The sequence below is a fragment of the Panthera onca genome, chromosome C1 (assembly GCF_046562875.1).
Source record: "Panthera onca isolate mPanOnc1 chromosome C1, mPanOnc1 haplotype 2, whole genome shotgun sequence".
Taxonomy (NCBI): domain Eukaryota; kingdom Metazoa; phylum Chordata; class Mammalia; order Carnivora; family Felidae; genus Panthera; species Panthera onca.
The window spans coordinates 141,759,602-141,779,830 of record NC_138346.1 but is presented as its reverse complement, the minus strand read 5'-3'; the positions used below and the strand labels follow the sequence as shown (position 1 = coordinate 141,779,830).

The following is a 20,229-nucleotide window of genomic DNA, read 5'->3' as shown; positions in this document are numbered from 1 at the left end:
TTTTGGTGTACTTTCTAAATACCTTAATCAATGATTAGCTCAAAATAGGTACTTCATTGTTTGTGACATGGGCTAATAAAATTCTGCTTATTCCAGGCCAGGCTCAATTGTGTTTCCTCTACCCAGATTCTCCTGATCCCTGTAGCCCCGTTCTTTTGGCCCACTCTGATCTGTAGTGTTTTATCTGTCTCGTTCCTTTGCTGTTCTACCACACACTGTGTTATGGGATGACGTGTACGGTGGTTCACATTGGTTCCTAGCTTGGTGCACAGGTCATTTCTTGACTGTAACAGGAGTTCCTGCAGGGCAGGATAAGCGGGTCATACTTGTTTCCATCAGCACATCCATTACATGGTGTTCACCTGGTCGATACCTCTTGACTCAGTAGAGACAGCAGCTACTGGGACCTGAGAGCCTGCTGAGGGATACTGGGAATTTCTGTAGCATCTGTCTATCTGATAACTTACATGAAAGCAACCAGGCTTTATGCAGGGGAAAGGAGTATGATCAGTAAATGTTGGCTAAATGAGTGTAACCCTCGGGGGAGAATGTTTTGAGTTGCTTTGAGCTTACTCTTTAATTATTCTGAAGTAACACAATTTTTTTTAAGACTTAGTGGGCTGTGAGCCCATGACAAACAATTCTGGAGAGGAGGATTTTCAGTCTGCCAGAAGACTCTGCCATTGGCAGGGTCTGTGTTCTCATCCCTCTCCCTTCTGGGGTCTGACCGTGACATGTTACATTTTTTTTTTTACCAGTCATGGGAAATTTGGGGTTTTATTTCTTGCTTAGTGGCTGCAAAAAGTCTGACAAGGTCTGGGAAAGCATCACTCAGGAGGCCATGGGATGAGGGGGAAGGGGGGGTTAGTGCAGATTTGCCATAGGTCCTCCCAGCAGGGCCTAGGGGTAGGAGTGGGGACAGGGGCCACAGAACAGCAGTGCAGATGTGCTGGCTGGTGCTTACACTCTGAACTACGAAGACCTACTAGGGGAGGGACAGGCTAGAGAGGCCACTGGGGACACAGGCATGTGGTGAGCCTACTGGTGCTTGAGAGTGCTCCAGGCCAGCCACAGGCAAGGCTCGGACACACCAGGCTGGGAGTGGGAGTGCAAGCAGAAACAGCCCTGGAGCCACTGCCATTGTTTTAGGGATTAGTCTGGCCAGCTCTTTCTGGGCAAGGAGAAGTCTGGGGAATGTGGACAGGTCAACTGTAATTTATAGCTCATAAAAATGAATCATCAGCACCATAAATTCCTAACCCTATCTTCAGGATTAAGTTTCATGTAGTAAATGTTATTCTGTTACAATTTGTATAAGAAAGTGGGAGAAAGAAAACATATACATTTGCTTATTTGTTGCCAGAACACCAAGAAACTGAAATGCAAGTTTGCCTCCTAAGTGACTGGGAAACAGGGGTAGGAAGGAGACTTCCTATGTGACTTTTTGCTCCTTTTACATTTTGAAATCACATGAATGTATTACGTGTGTGTGTGTGTGTGTGTGTGTGTGTGTGTGTGTGTAGAAAACCGAACACCAAAAGTCACCAAGGAAACCCTAAAAGAATAAGAAAATCTAAAAGTTTAGGATCACAAAAAGTCATTTATAGCTTGCAGAATGAGCTCAGAAAACCATGACACTCAGAGCACACAAATAAACTTAAAAGAGTTAAATGAGCTTAAAGGAAGGAAGAAAGGAAGGAAGGAAGGAAGGAAGGAAGGAAGGAAGGAAGGAAGGAAGGAAAGGAACGGAAAGGAAAGGAAATGAAAGGAAAGAGGGAGGCAGGCACAGAGGTAGGCATGGAGGGAGGGAGCAAGAGAGAGGGAGGAGAGGAGGAAGCAACATTCATGTATGCACTAAGATTTTCCAGCCACAGTACTTGCCCATGGCTCTACCTGACCATCAAATACTCTCTAGTATTTTAGTAATCAAAGAAAGCCATGAAAGTTATGCTTACCTGGTTATTCTCAAACAATTCTAAGATGAAGGTGATGGCACTGCTGTTGATGCCGATGAACAGATTAGCACAAGACAAGGCCACATAGGCTGTGCTGGGGATATCAAACAGGAAGGATGCTGGGTACATCATGGGAATGACTGCCCATCTGTGTGAAATGACATAACTCAGTGGGACAGAACTCCAGTCTCTATTCCATTTCCTGTACCACCACTAAATATAATACATTCCCTTCACACGAGGTGACGTGTTTGAACTGGTGGGAGTCCCAGGAAGACCAGAAAGCTACTCCATCCCTTGGTCTTTGTTCCTTATCTTTGAAGGTAGATAATAATGCCTCCCCTGACCACCTATGGGGGTTTGGTGAGGAGCAAGTGAGATGGTGGCTGTGAATGTACCTATAAACTACAAAGCCTTTTACAAAGCAGAGGGGGCAGTTTCTAACCTGCAATGCTTCCCACTCTAGTCTGGATCACCAAACCTGAGCTAAGATCCCAATAGGCTCATCATTAAAATTCACTTGAGTTGGTATGTCACGGTCAGGCTGGTTCCTGAATTCTCTATTTCTAAGAGAGAGGAATAGAGACCATTGCTCTGGCAGGACTTTACTGACCCACGTAGGAAGGATCAGGTATCACTATCTCCATTTCATAGATGAGGAAACTGAGGCCCAGATTACTTGTCCGTGGTTACAGGACAGTGTTATACAGTAAGAGGTAGGCCTGGATATAAAGTTGCATGCTTTGCTGTATGATTCTATGGGATTTAATCCTTGTGTCATCCTCTGGCCCTGACTCAGGAACAGCCTTTCAGCTGCAGTCTTCTGTGTGCAAATAACTCTTGGCCAGTACAGCTGGAAACACTGAGATGGACAGGCTGGCCACAGATGAATCAGAATCAGAGCTGGGTGAGGCATGGGAGAATGACAGATCCCCAGACTCTGGTCAGGCCACAGTTTGTGTGGAAGAAGATTAATTTGAGCCCCAGGAACACCTCCATGTGTGGAGTCAGAAACAGAAGACAGACAAATTCCTTGTCGGTAGTCACACACCCTATTGGGTATTGGAAGCTAACGTGGCTGCCAGAAACTCTGTTTTTTTGTCAGAAGAGCATCCCCCTCCCCTGGCTTTCCTTTGGGCAGCATTAGCTAATGCCAAACAACTCACCCGTACAGCATGAGCAGTGCAACAAGGGCAGGAAGATTTTCCGGAGAAGTGTAGGCTTTCTTCTGAAACCCAATAAAGATGCCCACCACCAAAGCAGTGCTCACAGTATAATTCATCTTGAAGAGAGGAGAACAAGGCACTTAACCTCTAGAGACCTCTATTTTCAGTTCTATAAAATGAGGCTTGGGGCAGACTCCTCCAGGACTTATTATGGTCTGGGATTCTGATTCTGTCTGAACAGTTCTTAGTTAGCAAACATATGATAAGTCATCCTTTGTCCTCCTTTTCCTCCCCACTTCCACGTCCCAGTGCAGGAAAGTTTCAGCCTATATCTTTTGAAAGAATGAATTATCAAATTCCACCTAATCTTTCATTTCCTCTTTCTAATTGGTCACAAAGTCCTGTTGATTCTACTTTCTAAGCATGTCTCTGGATTCAGAAAAAACTTAAAATATTTAGGTCTTGGCCTCATGAATTTCAAATAGATGATACCATTTTACCACTTGATCCCTTTTCTTCCCTTCCTACACAATTCAGTCCTAAAGCCATCAGGATGGACAGGGAGAGGTGGGCACCCACAATGGGGTTACAGGAGGTGTCACAGCAGTCCCAAGCAGGATGAGAACCTGAGAAGAGTGAGGAGAGCATCCCACAGAGGGCCGGCTGGTGTGGGGTATTGGAGCATGTCCTTATAGGGGTCGATCTGGTTGGGGCTATCAGAGCCAGAGCAGAATGAGGAGGACCTCCACACAGGGGGCAGCTGGAGCAACTAGAGGGGGATGTCCACATGAGGGAGAAGATGGTGGCAGAGATGGGAGACTTGGTCCATACAGGTATATTGTGCAGGCAGGTAAATGAGTCAGGGGTAACAGAAACCAGTTCCTCACTCTTGAGGAAGAGTCACAAATATGGAAACACAGAGAACCCATGGTGTTGGGATTGGAAATGGAGGTTTTAGTGAGCTCATATTGTTTGGTGTGTAGACAGAGAAATACAGATGTAAATGCGTGTATATCTATGTATATACATACATCTCTCTCCATTGAGAAGGCCTGAAGCCACTGATACCTCAGTGGCAGAGAAAATATATAGCCCTGAGATCTTGGTTTCTGAGGATTATTTTCCATAGGAAGGAACCAGCGTTCCACAAGGAGATGGCTGATTCCAGGATAGGGCTGAGGGACGTGCACGATGAGCCTGGAACATCTCACTATGCCAGGGAGCATGGAGGTGCTCAAGCAAGATGAAGACACAAGTCGAGAGAAAACAAAAGTTGGCTTGAAGGGGCTCCCACTGGCCAAACGGGATAATCTGAGCATCAAAATAAATAAGAATGGTATCAGGCTGTAATTAACACAGGAACCATTAGTCCACATGGCTATACATAAATAAATGGAAAGTCTGATAACAAATAGGATATTTACATAGCTTCGAAGTACCTCTCCCCCAACTCTTATCAATTATAAAATGGAGGAACTCAGCAGACACCTTGTGACCAAAGTGACCATCATCAGTAATAGAACAAACTGAAATCAGAAGCTACCTGATCAGATGCAGTGAGAAGAACAGAGTACATTCATGATACCACTGAATGAATGATACCACCATTCACGATAACCTGAATCTAATCATGAGAAAACTTGGGTCAAACTCAAAGAACATTTTACAAAATAACTGGCCTATGATCTTTAAAAGGTCAAGGTTGTGTGTGTCAAGAAAAGACTGAGGAACCATTCCAAATTGAAGGAGACTGAAGAGAGAGGACAACAAAATGCAGTGACTCAGAGCTAGACTCTTTTCTAGAAAAGACATTATTGGGGCAATTAATGAAATTTGAGTGGGGTCTGAGGACAAGATGGAGGTGACCCACCAGTGCTAGTGTCCTGATGTTGACAGTTATGTTGTGACTGTATTGGGTGTGTCCTCATTTATAGGAGGTAGGCACTGGAGGTACGAGGTGTGTGTGTGTGTGTGTGTGTGTGTGTGTGTGTGTGTGTGTGTGTGAAAAGCATCCTGTTGGGAAGTTACCCTCAAATGGCTTAGAAAAAAAGTGTTGAACTATTTTTATAACAATTTTGTGATTGTTTCAAAATTGAAAGAAAAACAGATGACATATAAAAAATAACTTAGGGGTGCCTGGGTGGCTCAGTCGGTTAAGTGTCAAACTTCAGCTCAGGTCATGATCTCACGATTCATGGATTCCAGCCCCGCGTGTCGGGCTCTGTGCTGACAGCTCAGAGCCTGGAGCTTGCTTCAGACAGAGCTTGCTCTGTCCCTCCCCCACTTGCACTTGCACATGTGCTCTCTCTCTCAAAAATAAACATTAAAAAAATAACCTAAAATATCCTATCTGTGCTGAGTGAATGATATAAACAATAAGTGCTTATTCATTCATTCATTCATTCATTCACTCATTCATTCAACAATGACCCTCAGGCATATGTTATCTTTTTGCCACTGGTTAGTGAGGGTGCTAAGCTCCAACACTGTAGATCCTAAAGTTCAGATTCCAGGCCAGTCTTAAAATTTTAGAGCCTCAGAAGCATGACAGCATCATATTCACCATCTTCTAACTCTTCATTGGCCTGCCAAATGTCTACTTTGCTAATATCACCTCCCATCGAGATACCCACTCTACCCTTCCAGCCACAAATTTCTCCTTTGGCTCAGAGATCTCTATAGATAGGCAAACACATGGGTTAGCCTGAAGTATAAATTTTATAATCCTTGTCTTTAAAAAAAAGTAGAATGCAAAGACCAGGACTTGAATAGCTTTTCAATGCAGGCAAGCCTAGCTCCTTTCATGTTTAAAGCACAGGGCCAGTGTGGGTGGCTACACGTGATGTTCTCATCCAAAGCGAGGCTTGCAGGTTCTGATTCCTCCCCATGCATTCAGTGTTTTCTCAGGTAGACAGGACAGAGAGGAAAGAACTTAGCTGCTACTGATAGATTTCTGGTTTTGTAATGTTAAGTGATGAATGTGTTTAGGAAGCTGAGTAAGAGAAAAGAAATCATGTCTTTATAAACCCTAGTATTTATCATAATTATTAAAAACCACAGTGAAAAAAGTTGTTTGTGTTGACCTCCACCATGATATATCTTATCATAACATGAAGTAGAGACTCCCGTTAGTCTTAGAATACTGGGATAAAATAAAGGATCTTGTTACCCACCCACAGTCCCCAGAAAACACGAGCTGGTATCATAATGATCCCTGCTACAATATAACTAAGCCTTTGCTACCAATTTATTTTGATCCTGTGGCCTGTCATAAATTAACCCACCCTGACTTCTTCCTGCTCCCAACAACCTTGGTTGTCAGAGAGGTGGTAGTCTGCTGTTGACTTGATAAATAATTTTTTCTTTATGTTCCCTAAAGTGGTGGCTAATTGGATTTAATGGGGAAAACAAAGTAAGGCCACTGGGTAGGGTTGCCAGATTTGCCAATAGAAATATAGGATGCTCATTTAAATTTGAATTTCAGATAAACAACCAATACTTTTTTTTTAGTGTAAGTCTGTCCTATGCAATTTTGGGGGGGGGGGTGAGTGGGATATACTCATACTAAAATCATTGTTTTATCTGAAATTTAAAATTAACTGATGTCCTATATTTATTTGGTGATTCTACCACAAGGGAAATTCCATCCTCCCCCTTTTAGGGGTAGGTCAGTATGTAAGAAGAGAATGTAGGATGAAGGACCTCTTGATATTACCTCTTCAGCTCCAGATTATGTCCAGAAGGCCAGCCTCATGCCTGCAGTGCAATGATTATTCAGTGGGTCAGAAGGCCCCTCGGTGCCCTCACTCAACAGTTGTTAGGCTGAGCCCCACATCCTTCCCCAGCTCGGGGCTTCTAATTCTGTGCCTTTCAAAGAGACAGCGAACATACAAGGCCCTCAGCACAGCACCTCCTGTAGCCCTGACAGTATGAGAGCCCCACCCTGCCATGTCCCCTCAGTCAGAGCAGACAAACACCTGCCACCTTGGGCCTTGGAGGCAAGGGAGGTGCCATGATCTGACACTTACAATGTCCCAGAGGAAGTTGGTCAGCCAGTAGGTTATGGGGCTCACTCCACTGACAAACTGGAGGTGCTTGGCTTTGTTTACCCTCTCCTGGATCAAATAAAGGACAAAGCTGGCTGGGATGAAGGACATGGCGAAAATCACACAGATGGCAACCATAGCATCTACCGAAGTAGTCAGCCTGCAGCAGGACGAGAGACAAGGGGAGACAGAGGTGAAGAAGGAGGAGCAAATGCAGGAGAAAGACAAAGTTAGACTCTGGGAAGTCCTCACCCAACTCCAGGTAGCAGCCTCCAGAATCCCCTTCAGTGGCTGGAAGCTTGTCGCTTCACTCAATTGTGCTAGTCAAACTGGGTCAAGGTTAAATGGGTATCTGTGGCTTCCTGTTCCACGTTACAACTGAATACTAATATTAATGTGAACATTGAATATTTTCCATGTTAATATGATAATCTAAACAAATTTTATTATGTTTTCTAATTATCTGTTGATGGTATATAGAAATGGATTCTTATATTAATCTCATATACTATAATGCTCTCATTAGTTCTCATAATTTGTCAATAGATAACTTGAATTTTCTATGTAGAGCAATAGGGTGTGTGAAATCTTGTTAAGTCACGTTTTCAAGAAACATATCACAACATGGAGAAATGTTCATAATGTAAATTTAAGTGAAAAGAGTACAGGCCAGTTACATAGAAGCTTGGCTCTATTCACCCTTCCCTGGATTGAAGAGAAAGCATGTGGCTAAGGGGGCAGGTGTGGGCTGAAGTCTGCCTGAGCTTCACATACAAACTATGACCCTGGTGTGGGGCAGTGCCCTCACAGAGAAAGGAGCGCTTTTTGTGCTGCCCTGATAAAACTACAAAGAACATGATCCATGCATATAGTAAAAACAGAATAAATAACTGGAAGAAAACACACAAAAATGTTTAGAGGCAAAAACTGTGTAGGGTTACGGCAAGTAAGTTTTTAAAACCCTATTCTATAAACTGACATATAAAAAAATAAATAAAAAATAAAATTCTAGGGGCGCCTGGGTGGCTCAGTCGGTTAAGCATCTGACTTCGGCTCAGGTCATGATCTCATGGTCTGTGAGTTCGAGCCCTGCGTCAGGCTCTGTGCTGACAGCTCGGGGCCTGGAGCCTGTTTCGGATTCTGTGTCTTCCTCTCTCTCTGCCCCTCCCCTGCTCATGCTCTGTCTCTCTCTGTCTCAAAAATAAATGAAAACATTAAATAAATTTAAAAAACCCTATTCTATAAACTTTATTTAATGAACATATACTATTTCATATGCTACTTTTGTAACCTCAGAAGATTCCTATTTCTTATTTCAGATTCAAGAGGCTTAGCAGAAGACACAGAAACTTGGACTGAGTGAGAACTGGTGTAGGATAGACTATTCTTCCTTAGTTTAGGGCCTCAGAGGGTATCCAGAGGAAGGCCAGAGGGACCAGGGCCCAAGTTTTAGCTGATGACATTTGACATGTTCAGGGCCCAGTGTTCAGGGCAATATACTGGGATAGGAAAACGTGGACCCTCACAGCCTACCAGAAGAATTCTGCACTAACAAAGGCATACCCACCAAAAACAGGCCTCAAATGGAGCACACATACTACAAAATTGCACAAGATTATTGTTTTTTACTGCCAGAAAATGTGCAGTAAGAACCTAAGCTTGAGGAAGGCAAAGATCTATTGATATCTTGAAAACCTGGTCATCTGAGGGATATTACCAGAATCTAAGATGATTACTTCCGGGGAGATGAAAGACTGACTCAACTTTCCCAGTTCCTGGCAGTCACTTTGCATACTGGAAAGGAGAATATTTGTGTAAGCTCCAGGAGCAACTTGTTATCAAGACCTGAAAGGGAAGAGAACTATATACATGCTTACTTTCCAAATAAATACCGAGAGAAAGAATGGCCAAACAGTTTGGTACACAAGGCGTTTGAAAGTCTCATGTTCATGTGTGCCTAATTTAACAACCTTGCCATCCAGCCCAGCAGCTCATGTTAGTGAGAATCTTCTTGGGGTGTCCAAAGAATGGAGAGGGTGACAAGCAAGCTGTGAGGTTGGGGGCCATGGTGGCTTACACTGTGATCTCTGAGAGCTGCTCCTTGGTCAGGTTCAGGGGCTGGCTTATGACGGTGATGCCATACTCCTCAGGGTTCTTGTCCTTGTGCAGGCTGGCCCGCAAGATGGCGTTATGAGCCACGTTGAGAAAGCTCACCAGGGCATGCCAACCTTTGTTGTTAAACCATACCTATGGGACAGAGATAATAGGCTTTGTTAGGTGGTGCTACAGCTGTTTAGAGAAAAAATGAGCTGCAGGAAAAAGAATGTAAGGAGGAAGAAGGGTTTGGCAGCTGGAAGACATTCCATGCTAGATTTCAACAGGAGAAGGGATGGAATTTAATTAAGCTGGGAAAATAAAACTAAAATAACTAGCTTATGCGAATTTTTAGCTCTAGGGCAGATTATGTAGGGCCAATACCTTAATGTTGTCTTCAGTTTCTAGATGTTTCAGGAAAGCAGGCATTTCTTTAGAGGCCTCTCTGGTGATGGGGCCCTAGAAAACCATAATGAACAAGCACCAGGGTTTCTTCCCTGCTTAGCCCTCATGATCATTTGTTTCATGATAACCAGCATGTCAAAAGTTCTATTCAAATCTTCAATCTGTTTACATACCCCGCTCACATTCATTATCTGGCCAAGGTGGCTTAAAAATCCAACGAGTGCTTCCCCAGTGATGGGAAGAACCGGGAGCTTTCCTCCGATGGAAATTCCTCCGTACCTGACAAGGGAACAAGAAGTCCTCAAGTCAGTGCCATGAACTGTGCTTGTGCTGCTTCCTACTTGTCAGTAACTCTCTCAGGTTCTGAAGGGAAATGTGTACTTTGAGGGGGATTTTCTGGACCAGGGAACAACATGGCTCCACTTTACAAACCTACTATTAACACTTCCTTGTTGCCTCCGGGATAAGTCCTAATCTTTACTGAGCTTGGTCTCTGCCTACCTCTCCAACTTAGCCCCTCCTCATGCCTTCCCTCAAGTGGCATATTTCAGCCACATCAAATTACTTCCAGAGCCCCTGATGGTCCAGGCTGCCTTAGTTTCTCTGCCTCTGCGGGGCTGCTAGCTTCCTGGGAGTGTCTTTCCCTCTTTTGAGCAACTGGCCAACTCCAACTCATCTGTTATATGTCATCTTCTCTTTGAAGTCTTCCCTGACTCTCCTTACACTCCAACCAATGATTCCTTTATGGGTCCACTTCTGTGCTTTGCGGGCACTTCTGGCAGCAGTGGGCTCACCTTCATCTGGTCAGGATCAGTCCCGCTGGGCCTCTCTGTCCGTGCCTCTCAACCCCTGCCTGCCTCCGGCAGTCCCTCACCATCCTCTCTGCCTTTAGCCCCATATTTGGGGTCCTAGCATTGGCTCTCCTGCTCTAATCGATCTTCCACAGTGCTTGGAAGTCTCAAGTGATCATCCTCAAACACTGATCTGAGCCTGTCACTCTCTGGTTTAAAGCCCTTCAGTGGCAGGATAAAAGCCAAACTCCCAGACAGGATAAAATTAATGTGCTGCTTAGGCAAGGCAGAAGAGGGGAACTTTATTTCTCGGGGATTTAAACTGCACCCCCCCCCCCCAATATTTCTGCTTCAACTGAAGCCCCACACTTCCCTCTAGGGGGATTTCCCTTTCGTGGTCCAGACTCTACCCAGGAAATCAAGTCAACATCAGCTCTGCTTTCATTGTAGAAGTCCTATTCCTGAGGGACCCCGGGAGGACAGCTCATTCTTAGAATATCCCTGGATGATCCTCCAAACCTCTGAAACCATTTGAGCCTCCAGAATGTCCCAGGAACAGGGTGAGTCTGGGGCTGGGCCAGACTCCCTGAGGCTCGAAAGGGATATGCCAGAGTGGCAGGGCTTAGGTTATGAGTCCTCTCACTGCAGCCTTCTACACTGTTATCCTTGTGAAGTTTTAGAACCCTCTCCAAGTGAGAATGCTCTGGAACTCCTCCTCAGGAAATACCACCTCCCATATAGATCCACCGAGATCAACTGCTGAGCACCTACTGTCAGAGCTACATATCCTTCAGGACGTGTCTTGTGAATTCCTGAGTACATACAGAGCAGCCCACATGGCTTTGAGATGTGGCTTTTTTTTATGTGCAATTATTTTAGAGGGATATGAGATTTCAACTTCTTACAAAAATAGTTTCTTACCTCTGTTCATTGACCCAGAATTTGCTCTTTAAGCTGAAAGCCAAAACAAATCATACGATGAATACCATAAGTAAGGCAGTAGTGTTAACTTTCCTTCCTAAACACTCATTGGGGCAGCTCAGTCCTCCAGGGCAGTTTTGCATTTCCTGATATCCAAACAGTGTGGAAGCCTCCAGGCCCAAGGGCTGAACCCAAATACACATGCAGAGGAAGGACCATACTCCACCACTGGTTCTCCAAGTCACATCCCACATGCTGGGCCCTCTGCGTGGCCCTGTGGTCAGGTCATTTGTCAGACCATCTGGACCCAGAAAATATGGACCACTATACCAGTTCAGAGTGAAGACTGCAGCCCTCCCATCTTCCATCCTGCATAAATAAGACTCTCATAATTACCTGCACACTTGGGAAAAGTTCTGACTTAGTCTAAGCCCAAAGTTAAGGACTGAATTCCAGCCAATCAGGGGTAAAATTATAAGACAAGAAATGAGCAGATGCCAATTCTAGACCTCATAGTTTAGGCCCAGAAACTATCACGGTCATCAAGCACAAAATCCCAAATTCCATATTGCAAAAATTTGTTGCTGAGAACAAAGTTTGGGTGGTTGCTGTTTATTATAGTATTGAATAAATTCTGTGCACTCTGCTCTTAATTTTTGTGCTTGGATGGCATTTTTCATTTTGCTAACTGCTGGCTTGGCACTGCCCTCTCAGCAGCGGCTCTCACCACCAGCAGTGTGTTCTGAGTCCATTTATCCCTTGTTCAGAGTTTGATAGAGGAAGCAACTGAATGCACTACTAAAATTAGTATGTTTTAAGGCCTCAGAGCACATGGGGACTGAATTAGGGTTTCCTTTGACCCTCTTTTTAGAGCATGCTGTTGTGGATCTCTGATAGGGGCTGCTGAAACCACTCATCCCCGGGGTGGAGCCTGATAAGACCAGCTGCAGAGCTGAGAGAAGCGAGCACTTACAGAAGAGCTCACTGGCATACTAAGGCGATGGAGGTGATAATTTACAGCAATGTGCAGTTAACCTGGCCAACCTGTGGGCTCACTCACACACTGCCATCCCACTGTCTTTTTCCTATGTTGGTCTGATTTTTTCCTTTCTCTTCTTTGCTTCTTACTTTCCCTCTTGCTTCTCTCCTTTTCTTCTACCTTTTCTCCTTTACTCTCCCTCTAAATGTGGTCTCTGTTTCTTAACCAGTTAAAACATGAGGCTGCATTACTGGATAAACTCTATGCTTTCTTATGTTACTTTTAATGGTACATGGGTTAAACTTTAAGACTGCTTGGCCTAAATAAAACAAAAAACAAAAGCAAAAACAAAATTAATCTTAAATTACATTTTACTTGTATATGTCTCAATTGGTTTTTTTTGGTTGGATGAGGCCCTCAAATCAGGGAAAATAAAATTTTCCGCTGCCCTGATAGTTGATACATTGTGAGAATCAATTATCTTCTGTCTCTAGTTAATATATTCTACAGGAAGCCAGGATTAAAAGTATAAAAGAATCTCTTCTTACCTGCTTCGTATAAGAGCAGGATATGTTTTTACCAAGAAGTCAGAGATGTTCCTGTTTGTAAGATCTTGTAGAATTTCAGAGCTGTGCTGTATTCTCTGAGGCAATGAGACATCTGTGTTAATCACCTTGGAATTTGAGGCTTGTTCTTCTCCAAAAATTATTTATGGACTCAGCTGCTGGGAAAATACTAACTAAAGCACTGGCATGTGCCTATTTCCCACACTAAAAAGTGGGAGTCATCTTTGGCCCCTCTCTTTTCTCCAATCCATTTTCAAGGTAGGATAGAGCCAACTCCAAAACAAATATCCTCATTCCTCCGGTTCCAGACTGCCACCCTAGTCCAAGCCTCCACTCAGATCTCACCTGGACCTCGACACAGACTTCCAGACTGGTATCCCTCATTCAACCCTGGCCTTCCAAAATCCATTTTCTACCTAGAAGCCAGACTGAGCTCTAAAAATATAAATCAGAATACCCCACTCCATGCTTTCCATACTCAAATAACCCGTGGGATTCTCTGAGGATCATCACCATGGCTGCCACGGCCTCATGATCTGGCCCTGCCCTGCTCTCTGAGGCCCTCTGCCGCCACTCTCCTTACTCCTCACCCTCCCCACGTATCTTCCCTGCATCTCCAGTGCACACTCCTCATTCCTGAGGTCGCTTTGCACTTGGCAGTGCCTTCTGTCTTCTTTGCTCTGCCCGGACAACCTCACACGGCTAGCTCTTCCTCATTCAAGTATCAACCTACATTTTTCTCCTCAGAGAAGTATTTTATATTTCTGTCATTCTCGATCATAACCTACTGCTGTATTATCTTCACATCTGCATCTCTGCTTGAAATTTTCTCTCCAGTTGATCTGCTTGTTTCTCTGTTACCTCCCCATAGGACATGAATTCTGTGAGAGCTCTGTGGTGTCCCCAGCACTCAGAACAGTAGCTGGAATGTAGCTTAAACAATAAATTTGTGACATGAATGAAAGAAGTCAAGCAGTGCCTTATAATTTACAGATTGTAATAATACGCTTCAAAATATATCCAGAACTGGAAACTTATTTCGACTTTAGAGGATTCAAAAAGCCCATGAGTTTGGCCACCAGGTGGCAATACTACTTTAAATTTGGGTCTACACTGTTAGTTCAGTTTCTGGTCAATCAGGAGCCTGGGGTGTCGGGCACCACCCAGATGTAGCTGAGGGGATTTTTGGTGGCATTAAAAACACATCACATATACCATCACATACCATTCCTTATATTTTTATATACTTTCTGTCTCCCTTCCCCATTCCCATTTTACTCCTTTTAATTCATTTTCTTCACTTGGTTCCTCAAATGCTAGGAGAACTACCATCTACTGACCGCTTACTGTGAGCCAGACATTGTATTAAATCCTCCATATATGTTGTCTCCCTTCATCCTTATACTCTTATGAAAGAGGAACTGTTGCTTTAATTTACAGCCAGAGAAATTGAGGTCCAGAAAGCTCAGCTAACTTGCACCAGGTTACATAACTTGTAGGTGATTGTTCTAGGATTTCAATCTCTAGCTGTCTGTCTCCACAGCCCAGCTATTTTCACTCTATCACCCTGTATTCTCACCAAGCTGAGAATGGTACCCAGGGGACCAAGCTACCCTGGTAGAATCTAGGCTGGAACAATTGCTGGTGCCTGGTAATTTGTGAGAAAAATTTTTTTAATTCTGTCAAATAAAATACTCCTACAACTTGATCTCTGTGCATTCTAGAAGTTAGGGATGGAGCACTTCCACCTCAGGGCCCACCACCATTCAAAGAATGTTAGGGCAGCAAGGGACCCTAGAGAAGACTGCATCACCATCCCCGTTTTCCTGATGTGTACAATTTACTACCTCTGAGTGAAGCCCATACCCTTTGGCCTTATTTCAGGCTGAATAGGAGAGTGTGTCTGAGTGAACAGGGTGAGTGGGTATAAATATGAGTATGTGACACACACACACACACACAGGGCACCTCCTGTGCAGATGCCTGAGATTCAATTTTGTTTCCAAGAGAAGCATTAATGATAGTGAGGAAATGCAGAAGTGACCAAAAAAAAAATCACAGGAACTGGCTCGTCTTTTCCCAAGACTCGGCTATGGTGGTCTGTTAAAGCCCACCCTGCCCAGGGACCAAGGAGTAACTACTGAAAAAAGTTCCTAAACTAGGCGGGCAGCTTGAAGGTAGGATTCACGGATGAAATGAAACCTCACACAGCTATGCTTAGCCTTCTTTCCCTGTCTTCCCAGCCAAGGACTTGACATCCAGCGTCTCACCCTCAGTGTCCTGATGCTGGATATACCTGAGTGGACATGGTCACAGGGCCCCTCAGTAATCACAACAGAAGCAAAGCTTTCTCTTGGGGTACAGAGAATTGGGGCAAGTTCCCTGATTCCCTACTATGGGATCTCTATGATGCTACAGTGGCTGAGTTGTGATTCAAGGGGAAAACATATTGCTTGAGAAGTATAAAGCCATATGCTTTTAGCATAAAAAAAGAGAAAGGAGGATGCTTACAAACACAGAATCATTTATAGGCCAGCAACTGTGACTGACGCTATGGTAAAATTCAGTTGTCCCCCATTATGTGCTCTTTCTGCTGTAGGCCATAGTAACATACTTTTATCTTGGGTACAAGGCCACTCAGAATAAAGACTATAGTTCCTAGTCTGCCTTGATGTTCAGTTGTGGTTAATCATGTACAAGAGAAAGTGCAGTGTGGTAGCTTCTGGAAATCTTTCTTAAAAGATGGTGTATTTGCACACTGTCCTCTCTTCTTCATCCCTTCTTCTATTCTGCTGCCAGAGAAGTAGATTCTGCCATCTTGGGCAGTGAGGCTGAGGCGTGTTTACCATAGAGGAGCAACAAAACACAAGGTCATGGACTGCCTGCAGAAACTTCCACATGAGAGAAAAACAAACTGCCTCTTATTTTACTCACTGTTAGCTTGACGTTGTCATCAATTGAGTTTACAGTTTCTTTAGTCACATTATTTCATTGAGTTCTCAACATAATGCTATCAAATAAGTAGTTACCTTTAATTTATAAGTGAGGAAATTAAGGCTCAGAAAGGCCAAGTAACCAACCCAGGGCTCTCTAATGCCAACACCAGTGCTCGTCCCACTGTGTTACACTATGATTGTTGGGGAATCATCAGTCAGTGGCAAATCATTAGAGAGGGCCACACAAGGCCCAGTTCTGGGCAAGTCAGCTGTGGGGCTTGTTAGCAACTGAACACAGGATGAGACTCCTCTGGCCCCTTTCACTGTCTCTGAAACCCCTGGGAAAGACTCACTGTGATACATTAAGGGATTCAGAACTCCCAAGAGAGGATGCTGCTCAGAGAAAAGCATAGGTGGCTGTGTGTGTCTGTGTGTGCATATGCATGCATGTGTATGCATGTTAGTTACGTGGCACATGACAAACTTCTTAATTAGGTTGTTAACAAGAGTGCAAATACATATGCATTTGAATGGACACTATGACACTGCTTATAATGGAAAAAACTGAAAACTCACATGTTCAACGAGAGGTTAAATAAATTAAAATAAGTCGAAACAGAGGGATAGTATGCAGGCATGAAAAACAATGATGCAAATGGATACTTATTGACATGAACATATGTTTTAAGTGAAAATGGCAGGTTTTGAGACAGCACTTTGAATATAATCCTGTTTGGATGGATAAAAAGCAAAGGTTATTGGCTATTTCCAATTATATGATGATTTTTTTCTCCTGACTTAATGGTATTTTCTAATCTTTTTGTAACAAGCATATACGACTTGTATATTTTTTTCAATGTTTAAAGTTTTTTTGACTAGAATGAAGAGGCAGTGCTTGGTGGAAAATGAAGCTATTGGATACTTCTCTAATTGGCTGTGTTAGAGCCTTTTGGCACCTTTCTGAGAGGACCCCAGGACTCACCTGGGTCTTCACTCAGCTGTCAGTTTGAAATGTTAGTTGGCTAGAAACTCAGGAGGCACAGTGTATTACTTTCCCTAATCCCTGCTGTCATAGGCAGATTCGGGGCCCCTGGTTTCCCATGGAGGGTCAAGGTACCTGAGGGGGTGGGAGCCCCCCTGCGCCCTCTGGGCACTCAGGGAGCATGGTGAGCTTCTCTCTGGTGCTGCACCTGCAGGAAGGCGAGGGGTCGTCTGGTGTCCATTTCTGCTTCTGGAACAGGTGGGTGATGTTTGGGGACACAGACGGAGTCTTCCAGGGGGTTGAATTGCCACAGGGGTACTCCCTCATGGAAGGCAAAAAAATATTTCACAAGCAGCTCCAGCTGATAAAAAAATCCCTAAAAATGAGAGATAATGCCCAACCCTCTCCTTAGCCTTTCCTCTTTCTCCTCAGACCCATGCATTTTCTTCTTCTATTCTTGGGAGGTTAGTTTCTGCTCAAAAAAAAAAAAAATCAAGACTAGAATTTTGTTGATTGACTAGGTGTGGGGCTGGGCAATAATTATCTACTTTGTGGACTGTTTTATCTGCTTTCTTCCTTCTGGCACCTCTAGCTGTTGAGAAACAGAACAAATAAGAGTTTGAAATTAGTCTATTTTGGCCCTTATCTATATCTGAAAAATACTGAATGAGAGCAGTTACAATTATATTTAAATTGTTGGATTTTTGGTGGGTTTCAACTGCCTTCTATAACTCACTTCTCTATACTTACAGCAATAATTGAAAGTTAGCCATTTATGTAATTAATGCCACTCTTGGTCCAATTAAACAACAGCACATCCCCCACCTCCTTCCTTTCTCTGTTCAGATTCCTTTCAAATAAGTGGGAAGCTTATGTCAGTTCAGTATGGAACTTTCTATATTGAGAATTATAGAAATACAGAGCTGCCGGTGATGCAGGGGCTTCCTAAGAAGTGGTGACACCCTTGCACATGGGTGTCGAAAGAGAGGCTGGGGGACAGTGAGGGATATGGAAGCACCCATGTAATAGAGAGCTGCACTGAGGTGGAGCCTCTCTCAACCTGCCATCCCGGAACCCCACCATAAGGGTCCCCCTCCCCGGGAGGGGCAGCTGGTGATGGTAGGACGGGGGTGCGCAAAGACTTACGGAAGCCACTCTTCCTTCAGGCAGCGGTTGCCAAAGCCTGGCTTGTTCAGGAGGACGTCTGCAAGTGCTGCAAGCTGCTCACTGCCTGGCTGGTCCAAACTAGACAGAGTGACAGGGGCTGAGCTGACAGACATGTGACTGGGACATAGGGACAAAGCAGTCAACATGCAACTTGACAAGTATTTATTGAATGGCTGCTACATACCGGGCACATACACAAGCCACAGAATGCTGCCTAGGAGTGATCATAGGTCTTCCGAGAAGGGAGTGTGCTACTCAAACATGCCCAGTGATCTGATGCCATATCATGTCTGTGCCTCAAAAAGGTGGAGTTCAACCCACTCACCCAACCTTTACTTTCTCTTTCCTTACTCTTGGCAGTCCTGATTGTCCACTTGGAATCACCACTTCCAAGTGGCAGGTACACTAACTTCCTTTTGGAGGGCAGTCCAAGGACCTCTACCACATTAGCTGCTGTCCCAGGGAGTCAAAAGGTGAAGGTCCACCACGCAGTCTGACCTGGGAGCCCCACAATCCATGGGATCGAATGATGACCTTTAGGGATGAGAGAGACTATGCACCTGAAGAAAGTGTACTGCTGCCCATACATCCAGGGGTGAAGGATCAAAGCAGGATATTCACCAAAGGGAGGGACGATGATGGAAAGCATCAGAGCCAAAAACACAAAAGTGGCCGGGAGCACAATCTGTTAGAAAATAAACATGGCAATGTGGGCTGTGGTATGTTAAAGACACACTCCCACACCAACACACAGACACACACACAGACAGACACACACACATACACACACACTCATTGTTCTAAATATCTCATAGCCTCATAACTAGGCCCCTGGCAAAGAAGGTCAGGCTTCTGGGGAACATTACAAGGGAAGATGTGCAAAGGCAAGCTGTGTAGCAGTAAGCACAATGTTCTGGTAGCCACTGAAGAATGGCTGAAGTAGGCCAATCCTGAGCACTGAAGCAGGCCAATGTTCAACCAGAGGTGAACCAGAGTTTCCATATCTGAATAACAAATAAAAAGAAAAAAAGGAGTGCCCAATCTACAGATTGAATGCAATCCCTATCAAAATACCAACAGCATTTTCCACAGAACTAGAACGAACAATCCAAAAAGCTGCAGGGAACCACAGATATTAGCCAAAGATATTTTGAAAAAGAAAAACAGAACTGGAGGTATCACAATTCCAGACTGCAAGTTATATTACAAAGCTGTAGTAATCAAAACGATATGGTACCAGCACAAAAACAGACACATAGATCAATGGAACACAAAAGAAAACACAAAAATAAACCCACAATTATATGGTCAATTAATCTTTGACAAAGAATGAAAGAAGAAGCAATGGAAAAAAGACAGTGTCTTCAACAAATGGTGTTGGGAAAACTGGACCACTTTCTTATACCATACACAAAAATAAGCTCAAAATGGAGAAGAGACCTAAATGTGATACCCAAAACCATAAAAATCCTAGAAGAGAGCACAGGCACTAATTTCTCTGACATCAGAAATAGCAACGTTTTTCTAGATATGTCTCCTGAGGCACAGGAGATAAAAACAAAAATAAACTGTTGAAACTACATCAGAATAAAAAGCTTCTGCATGGCAAAGGAAACAATCAACAAAACTAAAAGGTAACCTATGGAGTGGGAGAAAATATTTGCAAAGGACAGATCCTATAAAGGGCTGGCATTCAAAATTTATAAAGAACTGATATAACTCAACACACAAAAACCAAATAATCCAATTAAAAAATGGGCAGAAGACATGAACAGACATTTCTCCAAGGAAGGCATCCAGATAGCCAACAGACACATGAAAAGATTCTCAACATCACTCATCATCAGGGAAATGCAAATCAAAACTACAACGAGATACCACCCATACCAGTCATATAGTCAGAATGACTATAATCAAAAAACACAAGAAACAAAAGTGTTGGCGAGGATGTGGAGAAAAAGGAACCCTTATGCACTGCTGGTGGGAATGCAAACTGGTGCAGCCACTGTGAAAAACAGTATGGAGGTTCCTCAAAAGTTAAAAATAGAACTACCTTATGATCCAGTAATCACACTACTGAGTATTTATCCAAAACATACAAAAACACTAATTCAAAGGATCCATGCACTGCTATGTGTATTGCAGCATTATTTACAATAGCCAAACAATGGAAGCGGATCAAGTATCCATCGTTACATGAACGGATAAAGATGTGGTGTAT

At 43.7% G+C, this 20,229-nt stretch overlaps 1 protein-coding gene across 5 annotated transcripts in view; it reads right to left on the bottom strand.

The window, feature by feature from the left end:
• Positions 1-20,229, bottom strand: part of ABCA4 (ATP binding cassette subfamily A member 4) — a 131,993-nt gene that overhangs the window by 21,964 nt on the left and 89,800 nt on the right. For all 5 annotated transcript variants that reach the window (XR_009608209.3, XM_060626647.3, XM_060626649.3 and 2 more), the window contains 11 exons: positions 18,569-18,693; positions 17,988-18,086; positions 16,977-17,163; positions 12,906-13,000; positions 11,379-11,411; positions 9,840-9,945; positions 9,646-9,720; positions 9,245-9,414; positions 7,150-7,327; positions 3,122-3,237; positions 1,956-2,103 (listed from right to left, as the gene is read on the bottom strand). Coding sequence is in view for 4 of the 5 variants with exons in the window: in XM_060626647.3 (XP_060482630.3) it covers positions 1,956-2,103; positions 3,122-3,237; positions 7,150-7,327; positions 9,245-9,414; positions 9,646-9,720; positions 9,840-9,945; positions 11,379-11,411; positions 12,906-13,000; positions 16,977-17,163; positions 17,988-18,086; positions 18,569-18,693 (1,332 nt within the window). In the remaining variant the exon portion in view is untranslated. The remainder of the gene's footprint in view (positions 1-1,955; positions 2,104-3,121; positions 3,238-7,149; positions 7,328-9,244; positions 9,415-9,645; positions 9,721-9,839; positions 9,946-11,378; positions 11,412-12,905; positions 13,001-16,976; positions 17,164-17,987; positions 18,087-18,568; positions 18,694-20,229) is intronic.